The sequence below is a fragment of the Notamacropus eugenii genome, chromosome 2 (assembly GCF_028372415.1).
Source record: "Notamacropus eugenii isolate mMacEug1 chromosome 2, mMacEug1.pri_v2, whole genome shotgun sequence".
In the NCBI taxonomy this organism is placed as follows: Eukaryota; Metazoa; Chordata; class Mammalia; order Diprotodontia; family Macropodidae; genus Notamacropus; species Notamacropus eugenii.
The window spans coordinates 348,583,261-348,596,369 of NC_092873.1; the positions used below are offsets into that span (position 1 = coordinate 348,583,261).

A 13,109-nucleotide genomic window follows, 5' to 3' on the forward strand; every position below is an offset into this window, starting at 1 on the left:
AGAGCCTACACTACCCCCTGGAAATGGACAGGTAATACAGGTTCCCCTCTTCTGCTCAGACATATGTCAAACTGTCTTCTGGGAGAGATCTCGTTTAATTCCAGGCAAAGGGAATTAACTCAGAGACAATTTATGCTAATAGACTATAAACTCCTTGAGTGTAGAGACTGTCACCATTTTTCCTTATATCTCCTAGCATCTAGCTGAGGTGGGGGCAGGGGTGTAAAGACACAGTACACACAGTAGGTGCATAATACATGTTTCTTGAAATGCTTGTACATGGCTTATTCTCCTCCTATACTTTGGCTTACAAATGAGGGGGTGGTGGAATGAGAGGAAAGGTTATGGTATTTGGTATCTGGGGCCCTGGATCTGAATCCAGGTTCTACTACTTAATACCTCTAACCTTGGGCAATTCAGCTTCCCCTGACTGGGCCACACTTTCTTTATCTGTAAAATAAGGGTGGTAGATGAGATGACCCCTAAGATCTCTTCCCAATCTCAGTCAACTATTCTAGGATGTAAACACCTGAACAAATTTATGTCCTGCTTGAATATATATTCTATCGCCTGAAACATTGAGTATGTTTATACCTGACCCCAGAAGCCACCTGGGGGCAAGAGATAAGCCTGTCTGATTTGCCCTTCACAGTACCCAGACGAGCATGATGCCAAAGGACTTTGATGCTTAACCAAGATTTTGGTGGGCACCGATGGTCAACTATGGGGGACCTCTGGCATTACTGATATAAATGGAAAAAGTTTTACCTCTTTCTAAAGCAAGAGGACTTTGAACTGAACATTCATGTGAGTCTGACCACTTGGGTCCAAGGCAGGTGATGGAGAACTGGGGATCAACGGGGAATTCAGTATCCAAACAGACTAAAAGGACAACCTCTCATCTCCATGGCCAGCAGAAGCAGTGACCCTAGTCCAGATGGCAATGCTCCTAGATTTGGGTTGGGGGACAGCCTTCCAACAATGCTAAATTAGGAAGATGGCAGCTCCTGTTCCCCCTCCCCTCACCCTAGAACTGACCCCAAAGAAACAGAGATAGACCCAAGCATGCACCCCAATCCTGCCAGAACATTACATACCGAGGAGAAGGGGGGCATCTAGAGGCAGCAGCAGAAAAGAAAGAGTTAAGAAGGGGTAAGAAGAGACTCTCAGTAGAAATTTCCTTTGGTCCCTTAGGCAGGTAGGTGGTTCAGTAGATTAGAGTGCTGGGCTTAGAGTCAGGAAGACCCGAGTTCAAATCCCACCTCATACATTTACTAGTCAGCAAATCTCAAGTTCAAATCCCATGTCAGACACTTACTAGCTATACTGGCAAGTCACATAATCTCTTTATGCCTCAGTTCCCTCATCTGTAAAATGGGAGGATTAAACCTGATGGCTTCTAAGGTCCCATCTATGATCTTTGGGCATGGGATATCTCTCTCCCCAGGCTGGAACTAGCCACCTGGCACAACCACTGTTGCCAGCCCTCCCTCAGCGGCTTTCCTTCCACCATCCCCAAGTGTCCAGTGGCCAATAACTTATTATTCCATATCCATTCCTGGCAATGCTTCTCCTGCATTCACCTAGGCTCTTTGTAGCAATGTCCCAAAGTTCACCTCCTTCCTGATCTACCCACAGAGTACCAAGGGATTTCTGCCACCCTCCCAAGAGTCACCAGCCTAGGCAAAGATGCCACCCGAGCACTTCCTGGGAATGCTTCCAAGGGCTTTCACCCCTCACCCCAGAAATGTCCTTCCCAGACAGGACCAAGGCAAGCTGAGCTCAGCCCACATGCCATCTCTGAGGCCCTCCCAACATTCCCAGGACCACACGAGGAAGAAGAACAGTCTTTGTTACCTGACAGTCAGGTGGCGGCCCTTGCCCTGGGACAGGGAGGAGGAGGAAGAAGAAGGAGGTGGAGAGCTTTTGCCGAGATCTTCAACAGACTGGTCCAGAGGCTTGCTCTTCTCTGGGCTGGGGGTGCCATTATCTGTGTTCTCCATGTCATACCTGCGGGGGCAGATGGATGGGTGTGCTATGAACCCAACCTGGCAATGATGACAGCCTGAAGAGGTGGGAGTCAGGAGAGAAGCAGTGGTCATCGGGGAAAGTCCTCCCAAAGTTAACAAAGGGAAGGAATAACATAGAACAATTAAGGATACAGATCAGTAGAAAAGAGACAGGCTGGGGAAGGTGACTTCAGTCAACAGATACCATCATTCCTTCTATCTATTGGCTACCCACTAAGTCAGTACTACCTTGAAAGGGCCACACTTGAGGACCTAGGAGGCCCCCCCTGCACTAGGTACCTGGCACTTGGCTGGATATATGAAAGGGGAAGGAGAAGCAGCATTTCTAGAGCCCCTACTAGATGCCAGGCACTATCTCATCTGATCCTCACAACAATCCTGAAAGGTAAGTGCTGTTATTATTCCCTTTTTTACAGTGAAGGCAACTAAGGCAAACAGACATTAAATGGCTTGCCTATTAATGTCTAAGGCTGGATTTGAACTCAGGTCTTCTGACTCAAGGCCGGTGGTCTATTCACTGTGCCACCTAGCTGCCTATAATGATGATAACTAACATTTATGTATCAGACATTATGCTAAACATTCCACAAGTATTACTTCACTTAACTCTCACCACAACCTGGGAAGCAGGCGCTACTTTTATCTTCTTATGACAGTTAAGGAAACTGAAGAAACAGAGGTTAAGTAACCTACCCAGGGTCGTACATATAATAAATGTCTGAGGCTGGATTTGAACTCAGATCTGCCTGACTGCAGGCCCAGAGCTCTATCCACTGCACCACCCACCTGCCTCTGATACTATGGAGACTACAAAGGAAAATAAGATAGTAAGCACTAGATGGAGATGGAAAGGATCAGTTTGGCTGATCCATTTTTACAGAGAAAGAAACTGAGGCCCAAAGAGAGAAGAGGGGGCATGCCCAGTAGTGATAAATATTTTGATCCCCAATGGAATATAAGCTCCCTAAGGACAGGGATGGTTTTGCTGTGCCTATGTATCTCCAATACCTCACACTGTGGCTGGCACACAGTAGAAGCTTAATAAATGCTTAGAGAAAAGAGGGAAGGAAGAGTTCTGAGATTTGAACTAAGGTCCTCTAACTATAAATTTGGTGTTCTTGCCATCAAGGCTCAACACCACAGTAGTACTTTGAGACTGAGTCTCCCCATTGCTATTTCTCACGCCACCCAAGAACAGGACCCTTGGTTCCATGAGACTACATGGAGTGCACATGTATGTTAAGGAAGTGGGAGTTGGGGGGGAGGCCAAAAGAACCAGAGTCAGACTAACTGTGCCAGGAATGACTTGACCACTAGCCCAGGGATGGAGGTAGGGGAAAGGAGGGTATAATGTCAGGACTGTTCATCGACCTTCAAGACTTCCTGGGTGAAGTGAAAAGGAACAAAACTAGGATAGAGGGAAAGAGGGGACGCTTGGGGTGGCCTTACGTGACTGAACACTGGGCAAAGGCCAGGTACTCCAGCAGCACGTCCAGACCTCGGTTCTCTTCATTTAGAAATTCTTGCACCCACCTATCGGAGAAAAGACACAGAACAAGAGAGGTGGCTTCCTCAGAGCCCACAAGCAGAAGATGTTGCTACTGTCACTCCTATCACAAAACGAAGGGCATGGCAAGAGAGGAGGAGGTAGGTAGGAAAATGAACAGTTCAGCAGTACAATGCTATCTTCCAGGCTCCCCTAGGGAAATGTCTACTGCCTTCTAGTGCCTCCCAGGCACCAGCCACACCCTGGCATTGGCTCTCTAGGCAGCAGCTTCCAGGCACTAGCTGCGGTCCATGCCAGGAAGTTGGGAGCACAGAGTTCACTACCATCTCTGCTTTGGTATGGGGATGGTCCAGATAGATGAGGAAGAGAAAGAGCCCACTCCCCTCTCCTGCTGGAAGAAAAGGGAAGGAGGGAAGGAAGATATCCCCCAAGATTCTAAGTCAGAGGTTCTTAGCCAAAGGTCCGTGAAATTGCTTTTTTTAAATATTTGGATAGTTTTATTTATTTTGTATTTAGCTGTATTTATTTTGATAGCTGTATTTCAACATAATTGATTTCTTTCATAATCTTATGTATTTTATTTTGTGCATTTGAAACCATTACTTCTGAGGTGGAGTCCATAGGCTTCACCAGACTGCCAAAGAGAATCATGATCTACAGAAAAAGTGAAGAACTCGTTTTAAATGGATATCACATCTCCTCTTCCCTGCAATACAGAGACACTTCAGCTCCCGGAAACAAAGCCCAGATGGGAAGTTAGAGCTCTGACTATGGGGAAAAAGCAAGAATAAGGGCCCCAGAGAGTTGCACCCTAGTTTAGGGGCCACCCAAATGTGCTATGACATGGGAAGTCCGGGGGCCCTCACTCACCCAATGTGGTTGGTCCTCAGTGAAATCTCCAGCTCCCGAAGGACCTGTGTGGACTCCTGAACACGTCTCTTAAACTATGAGCCAAAGATAGAGGAAGCCTGGTAGGTAGGAACCCAAGGCCTGCCCGTCCTTCCTCTTTTCAGGGCTCACCTGGGTCCCTCAGATGGCAGCCAGGAAAGCAAATACACACACACACACACACACACACACACACACACACACACACACACACACACACACACACACACACACCAGTGGACATATCCTTTTCATGCTCCTGCCTCCCTTTCCTCCCCACCTTCTTGCATCTGCTGGGACATTACCCATAGCTACGGGCAGGCACAGACCCTCCTATTCATGCCAATCTATCCAGGGTACTCTCTTGCTTGGCATACATGCACACATTCCCACATACACACTCTATTCCTGACGCCCAAGGTGTGAAAGGTTCTAGGGAAGAGAGAACAAGACAATATAAGAGGAGGAAGATACCCCCAGATTTGTCATCCAATCAGCTGTCACCTTTCTGCTGACTCCACCTGTCTCCAGGTAGCTCTTAAGTTTTTGGATATAGGCCGCTGGGGGATTCTTCACTTGAAACCGCTCCTGGAAGGTGGGGAAAGAGAAAGATAGAGAGTCTTTGAGTGCTTCCATAGTTCAGCTATACATCTGCCTTCTCCAACACATGAGACACAATACACCCGAAGGCCCCCGGCACAAATGAAGAGATCTGACCAAAGGTGGTGGAGGGGAAAAAAAGAAGGCATGATAGAGTTTAAGCTAAAATGAACCTCGGCGCACACACACATAGAGACAGAGTGCACAGAGTGAATTAAAGAGGATGGGATCATATCTTTAAAAAATGAAATCAAGCAGTGAGAGAGAAATATATTGGGAGGAGAAAGGGAAAAATGGAATGGGGCAAATTATCTCTCATAAAAGAGGCAAGCAAAAGACTTATCAGTGGAGGGATAAAGAGGGGAGGTGAGAGAAAAACATGAAGTTTACTCTCATCACATTCCACTAAAGGAAGGAATAAAATGCACACTCATTTTGGTATGAAAACCTATCTTACAATACAGGAAAGTGGGGGATAAGGGGATAAGCAGGGTGGGGGGGATGATGGAAGGGAGGGCATGGGGAGGAGGGAGCAATTTGAGGTCAACACTCATGGGGAGGGACAGGATCAAAAGAGAGAATAGAAGTAATGGGGGACAGGATAGGTTGGAGGGAAATATAGTTAGTCTTATACAACACGACTATTATGGAAGTCATTTGCAAAACTACACAGATTTGGCCTATATTAAATTGCTTGCCTTCCAAAGGGAAGGGGTGGGGAGAGAGGGAGGAAAAGAAGTTGGAACTCAGAGTTTTAGGAACAACTGTCGAGTACTGTTCTTTGCCACTAGGAAATAAGAAATACAGGTAAAGGGTTATAGAAAGTTATTTGGCCCTACAGGACAAAAGAGAAGATGGAGATAAGGGCAGAGAGGGATGATAGAAGAGAGAGCAGACTGGTGACAGGGGCAATTAGAATGCTCGGTGTTTTGGGGTGGGGGGAGGGGACAAAAGGGGAGAAAATTTGGAACCCAAAATTTTGTGAAAATGAATGTTAAAAGTTAAAGAAAGAAAGAAAGAAAGAAAGAAAGAAAGAAGAAAAATAAAAGAACCTCGGGAATTGCTTTGGTCAATCCCCTCCTTTTACAGATGAGGGAACTGAGACCCAGAAAAGCTAAGTGGTTTGCCAAGGAAAAGTAGGAAAAAAACCCACTTAAAATGAAAGTAAAAGGATCTGACATCAACAGAAAAGGATTCAAATCCTAGTACTGTCATTTACTAGTTTTGCGACCTTGGATAAGTGATTTAAGCTGTCTGGGCCTCAGTTTCCTCATCTAGAAAAGATGAAGATTGGACTAGATGACCTCAAAGATCCCTGGCAGCTCTAAGTCAGGCAGTTGGGTAGCAGACCTAGATAGAGTGCTAGACTTGGCATCCAGACTTAGAATCCTGCCTCAGACATGTACTAGCTGTGTGACACTGGGCAAATCTTTGTCTCATCTATAAAATGGGAATGATAATGATGTCTTCCTCCCAGGACTGTTATGAGGATCAAATAAGATACCTTAAGGTTATTGTTTAGTCATTTCAGTCATGTTCAATCCTCCTGACTCCATTTGGGGTTTTCTTGGCAAAGACACTGAAGTGGCTTGTATTTCCTTCTCCAGCTCATTTTACAAATGAGGAAACTGAGGCAAATAAGGTTAACTGACTTGCCCAGGGTCACACAGCTAGTAAGATTTGAAAGCCCAGCACTGTATCCACTGTGTCCCCTAGCTGCCTGCAAATTTTAAAGTGTTACATTATTAAGTAAAATTGGTCCTTTGAACAATAGGATCTGAACCCAAGTCTTCTGGCTTTAAATCTGGGGCTATTAGTCATCATCTATTCAGGGCTGTAAGGAACCTTAGATCTGTCATCTAGTCCAACCCCCTCACCACCTCCCAACAACCACATGTGAAGGAAATGAAACTGGGAAAGGAAAAAGAGGAATGAGGGTGTCCAGATGTGTTGAGACTAAAAAAGGCAGGTTTGAAGGGACACGGAGGGAGGAAGGGACCATCCATATTTGACCATCAATCCTTCCTCTGATAAACAGAAAGGAAGGCAGCCAGAGTCATGACCATCAGCTTGTATATACCTCAACTTCTTATCTGGCACAAGTCACTGCGATATTGAACTGTATGTTGAGTAATCATTCTTTACAAAAATCTCTAGTATTAATTCCCCCTGCCCTCCCTCACCCCATCCCTGGCACTCAGCATTACCAGCTGGCTCTCTTTCCAATTTGGCCCTTCTTCCTAGCACTTAGCCTATCCATTCCAAGAGTTAAGGACACTTAAAAAAAAAACTCATAAGGGACCAGTATAGTGTAATAGAGAGAATATGGATTTTGAACCTCAGTGTTCTCATCTGCTAAAAGGGAATAGAAATATTCATACTACTTACTTCATGTGGTGACTGTGGGGAAAGTGTTCGGGCTTGCACCACTTCCGTGATTCATATTATATTCATATAGATACATTTGTATATGTATATTATATCACCCTCAATATGCAAGGTGTGTGCATGGATGTATAGGGTACTGTTTAGTTGAAAAAGAGGAATACCAAATCCATGTTCAAAAGCTCCCAGCCCCATGGCCTAGCTGCTATCATATCTCTTAACTTCAGCCTCTGACCACACCCTCAATCCCTAAGAAAAACCAAAAGGCCTTGCCCTGTGCTGACAGTGAAACACCACTAGATGGCTCCCCTGCCCCTCCCCAAGCTTTGTCCAAGCTGCCACCTTGAGCAGTGGGCCCAGATGCCATGCCCCTCCTCTGTTCAGGGGCAGATTCAGAGCCAAAGGAGGGAAGTTCTGGAGCCAACGTTCCGAGACCAGTGCCCTCGGTGCACCTTCCTAATGGCCTAGGCAGCGCCATTCTCATCCTCAAGATTGGCGCTCCTGGTCGCCCTCTGCTTTCCAAAGCCTTCCACCCCCTCAAGCCATCTGCCCAGCCCAAGAGTGGCAGCTGCAGAGGTCTTAGTAGGCAGAAAGTACAACCCCCCTCAACACACACACACACACACACACACACACACACACACACACACACACACACACACACACACACACACTAGCTGTCCTCTAGGCCCTTGCCTGGGTATAGATTCTCATGTTAGAGCATGTTCCCATGGGCACCTGTGAGGAAGGACACACATGGCTTATCTCTTTGTACCTATCAGCACATGCTCATAGGTACCAATCCCTGCTTCTTTCTAACAAGACTGGCCCATGCCCAAGGTGTGCAAAGTTGCAATCAGAACTCCTATAATATTCTCCATACCCCTAACTTCTCTCTCAATCCTTTCGATGCCAGTATTGGGAACCTTTGCAATGCCCCCAAAGCTGTGGCTCCTTATCCCCAGTTGTATCCCCAGTTTCCAGCTTAATTCACTGCTAACCATCCCTCCCACCACTATCACCACCACACACACACCCCATAACAAGTCTGGGCAAAGCAGCTCCACCATCCTGTGAGCGAGAGAGCCAGGACCCACCCCTGGGTCTCTAAGGGAGGCTTCCTTACTCCTCCCTCCTCCTCCGTAACTGTTTGCTGGGAGAGAAGGCCTTTATGTCTCTCCGTCCCTCACTGCCCAGTCTCTCCCTCTTGGGCAGCTTCTAGCTTCAACAGTAAGAACCAACCAGCTGTGTGTAGCAAATCACTCAATTTCTCTGGGTCAAAGTCTATCTGTAAAATGGGAACACAATGCTGCTGTGCCACCTTCCAGGGGACAAAGTGAGAAAATGCATAGAGAGGGTCTTCTTTGGTGCTAAAACACAACTCCAACTCACAATACCAACATCAAAACATTTTAATAAAGAGCAACTACAGTTCTATAGTATTATTAAACTTTATAAAACATTTCCCTTACAAAGGTAGCCAGGGGAAGAAGTGAATAGAGCTCTGGATCTGAGTTCAAATCCAACCTGAGACACATACTGGATGTGTGACCCTGGGCAAGTCACTCAACCACTTACTGCCTCAGTTTGCCCATCTGTAAAACGAGAATAATAACAGCACCTACTTTCCAGGATGGTTGTGAGGATAACATGAAATGTTTTTAAGGTTCTTCACAAATCTTAAAATGCTAGCTGTTATCACCTATCACCCTCTGAAGCACATGTTTTGACCCAGCAACACCTCTACCAGATACACACCTCAAAGAAAGAGGGAAATGACCCATGTGCACAAAAATATTTGCAGCAGATCTTTTCTTAGGGGCAAAAAACTGGCAAATAAGGGGATGCCCAGCTGTTGAGAAATAACTAAACCAATTTGGTACAGAAATGTAAAGGAACATAATTCTACCATAAGAAATGACAAAAATGGACAGCTAAATAGAAAACTGGAAGATCTGTATGATCCATATGAAACGATGCAGGGCAAAGCGAACACAGCTGAGAGAACAATTTGTGTAATAACAACATTATATTAAAAAAAACCAAAACTTTGGAGGACTTGAGAACTCTGATCAATGCATTGGCAAGCCACCATTCCAGACATCCAAAGATGAAACATGCTATCCAGATGAAGAGTGCAGAATGGGCTATATATACATTTTTGGATGCGGCCAGTGAGGGAATGTGCTTGACTGTGAATAGCTGTTGTTAAGGTTTAATTGTCTTTTGTTTGTTTGTTTAATGGTGGGGGGAGGAGGGAGAACACTTGTGAATAAAGTAAATAGCTCCTCCCCAAAATAAAAAAAACTACCTTGTGAAATTAGAAGCATTCTTATCTATATTTTATAGATAAAAAAACTGAGACTCAGAGAGGCCAGAAGTCATATGACCTATCCATGATCCCACAACCAGGAAACACCAGAGATTAGAATCCAAGTGTCCTCACTTCATGTCCACTGCTCTTTTTCCAACACCATCAACCTTAAAGCCACCCTCCAGTCCGCTTCCCCTGACCCTTGGCTGGGAGACGGCTTGTATTCAGACATGTAACCCCTGGTGGATGAAGGACATGTTCCCAGGGAGGGGTCCACAGTGACTCAGTAAGCTGAGAGTGGGCCGTGTCAATGTGGTGGTGATCTGGATTCTTAGAGGGGATGCCCTCTTCGATGAGAACACAGAATATTGGAGTAATGTTTCGGGCTCTGCTCTCAGGGCAGCCCTGAGCCCTTCAGACTAAGTGTTCTTTATCTAACCAGTTAGTGACTAAATTGGTGCTTTGTCCCTCATGGGGAAAGTTGGGGGGGAATTCCTAAGAGCTGCATGTCACTCCACTTCAGGATCTAAATCTAGGCCATAGCTCCTTCCCTCCACTGGCTATCCCTCCCACCCTCACAATATCCTCACATCCTACCAGCTGAAGGATCAAGAGAGATTCTTGCCCTGTTGCTCCCCTCCCCCATTGCCCACATCCTCCTCCTCACCCCCACATCCCACAGTGGGGAGTGGAGGGTCCCACTTTGCTCTTACCTGGTCACAGATCAACTCCCACTTTTTCTCACTGTCATACTGGCTCAGAAGCTGTATCTTGTCTGGGGGCAGGTTCATGCAGTTCTGCCAGGGGCAGAGAAACAAATGAACAGAGATGTTAGCGTCTAGGGGATAAATAAGGGGAAGACAGGCAAATAGAGTCCCCCAAAACCTGTGACACATGATCCCATAGCAAGAAAGCCTAGGATGAAAAGTAGGAGCCCTGGGTTCCAAGGCCAGTTCTTCCAGCAGCTTCCTGAATGTCCTTAGCCTGTTCTTTTAACCTTCCTGGGCCCCAGTTTCTCCATCCCTACATGGATTTGGCCTACTTTCCTCGATGACCTGGTGGGAGGATACAACGGGAGAGCCAAGTACAATGCAATGCACAGGGGACTCTCTATTTCCCTTACAAGTCATGCCAATGGGCTACCTAAACACACACATGCCTATAGGTGTAACTCCCCACATATGCACAAGCACTCTTTCGAGTTCCTTCACAGGAACTCAACACCCAGCAAACTACTAGTTCCTCCTCTCCCTCCCTCAAATCTCAGTGCTCCAGTGTGGACCTTTTAAGGTTGCCAGATGGGTACAGAATAGCCATTTTGCTTGAAAAGTGGGAGAAACACAAATCCGGGGAGCTGGGGAAGGTGAGTCATGGTTTCTCATGTGGGAAGGGGACTTTGGAGAGGAAAGAACACACCCCACAGGAAATAAGACAAACCACCAGGGCCTGGGGTTTCAGCCTCTAGGGTTCTACTCCTACCACCTACCTGGGAATTCCCTTGAGTGATGTTACCCCTGGCAATCTAAGTCTTAGAAAAAAAAAAGATCAACCTGTCTCTTCCTTCCATGTCCTTTCTTTCTCACCTTCCATGACAGACCCTCAGTGGAATAAATCTGCAAGCCCACCTTACACTACCCTGCTCCTAACCACAGGGACCTCTTTTACCCAGCGTTGCCAAACTACCTGGATATTATAAGGACTGCAGGGTAGGGAACTCTGGGGACCCAAAAGGCTTTTTAATTGGCTTGAGGGACAGGTTCACTCTACCTCAAGAGTCAAACGGAAACTTAGACCCCTAATTCGATATCCCTAGTGTCTCTCTCTCTCTCTCTCTCTCTCTCTCTCTCTCTCTCTCTCTCTCTTCCTTTTCCTCCCTCCCTCTCTTTCTTTCCCTGCTCCTCCCCCCTACTCCACTTGCCACTCCTTTCATCTCCCTTTGATCATACACACTAAGTCCCCTAAACTTACATATACCCCTACCAACCCATTCACACATAAAATATATATACACACATCTCCTTTACTTACATACATATCACTTACACACCTCTAATTTGGAGTTAAGAACACCTGATTCCAAATTCCAACTTGGACTCTACCTGTGGGACCCTGAGCAATCACTTTACCTCAGTTTCCTCATCTGTAAAACAGTACCTGGCTCCCAGGGCACGCATATGTGAGGTATCCATATGACTAAATGTCAACTCCCTGGCAAGTTTTTAAAGCTTTATGTAATTGTTGGCTATCATTATCAGGCAAACACTATCACACACTCTCCCACACATTAATTCTCTTGAACACACCCACATACACAGTAATGTCCTCATACAGACACACCTACATACACAGTGTTCTCATATACACCCCCAACACACACACACACACACACACACACACACACACACACACACACACACACACACACTAATGATTTGTTCTGTAAAGTTTGGATTGGTCAAAGGGCTATACTTGAGGACCTAAAGGACCACATGTGGTCTCAAGGCTGCAGGTTCTCCACCCCTCTTTATACCCCCTGGAACACTAATGTTTTCCCATACCCCAACTTATATGCCCCACAAATGTTCCCATATACTCAAATATTCTCATGGGTACAAACTTTATCATGTTCTCCCACATGTGTCCTCCTCACTTGGTCTCCCTTCAACCCAGGAAGAAGTTTTTCAATCTCATCCTTTGATAGTCTGGGTCAAATCTACAGACCTTCTTCTTAGAAGAATGTTTTTAAATAATTGAAGGAAATGCTCAATTTTCTATGTTAAATAAATGAAAATAAAAGTATAATTTTTTTTTGACCCATCCAAGTTCATGGAGGCAATGAAAACTATGCGTAGACCCTGGCCTTAGAGAGATATAAAGAGACCACTGTGACTCCCAAGCCAACATAAGTTAGCTCATCATGGGAGGAAAACGTCTAGGCCATACCCTCTTATATAGCTTCCTTCCTCAGATAGCCCCCTTCCAGGAAGGCCAGGTTGGGTATACCCAAAACTGAAGTATGGACCTGGGGAACCTCTGAAGACTAGAAGCTGTCAAGCCTCACCCCTAAATCACTGCCGTATGGACTGTCCTTCAAGCAACAGGAAATGAAGCGCTCAGGGCCTCCATTTCCTAACCACTCCTCCTGGACCCACCCCCACAGGAAATGTGGTAACCTTTCCAGACCTGGTGGCCTGTTCCCCACAGACAGACCAGAGCCAAGTTGGGGAAGATAGTGGGGGAACATCTTCCCTCTCCCCCAGTTATGAAACAGGAAACAACTTCTATTTCCTCTCTGCTCCCCTCTTCATGAAATCATCAAAAGATATAGGCCAAGTGATCAAAGGGCAAGGGTACTGATCTGTCCCTCAAAGAGTTGTGTTGAGGA

The 13,109-nt window shown here is 46.0% G+C and overlaps 1 protein-coding gene across 4 annotated transcripts in view; it reads right to left on the minus strand.

Moving 5' to 3' along the window:
- Positions 1-13,109, minus strand: part of FMNL1 (formin like 1) — a 53,857-nt gene that overhangs the window by 24,335 nt on the left and 16,413 nt on the right. The window contains exons 2-7 of one of the 4 annotated variants that reach the window (XM_072645964.1): positions 10,438-10,521; positions 4,930-5,013; positions 4,408-4,481; positions 3,480-3,563; positions 1,858-2,010; positions 1,098-1,115 (exon numbers count right to left, since the gene is read on the minus strand). In XM_072645964.1, coding sequence (XP_072502065.1) covers positions 1,098-1,115; positions 1,858-2,010; positions 3,480-3,563; positions 4,408-4,481; positions 4,930-5,013; positions 10,438-10,521 — 497 coding nt within the window. Of the gene's footprint in view, positions 1-1,097; positions 1,116-1,857; positions 2,011-3,479; positions 3,564-4,407; positions 4,482-4,899; positions 5,014-10,437; positions 10,522-13,109 lie in introns of all 4 variants that reach the window. The other 3 variants (XM_072645962.1, XM_072645965.1, XM_072645963.1) reach the window with 3 other exon arrangements.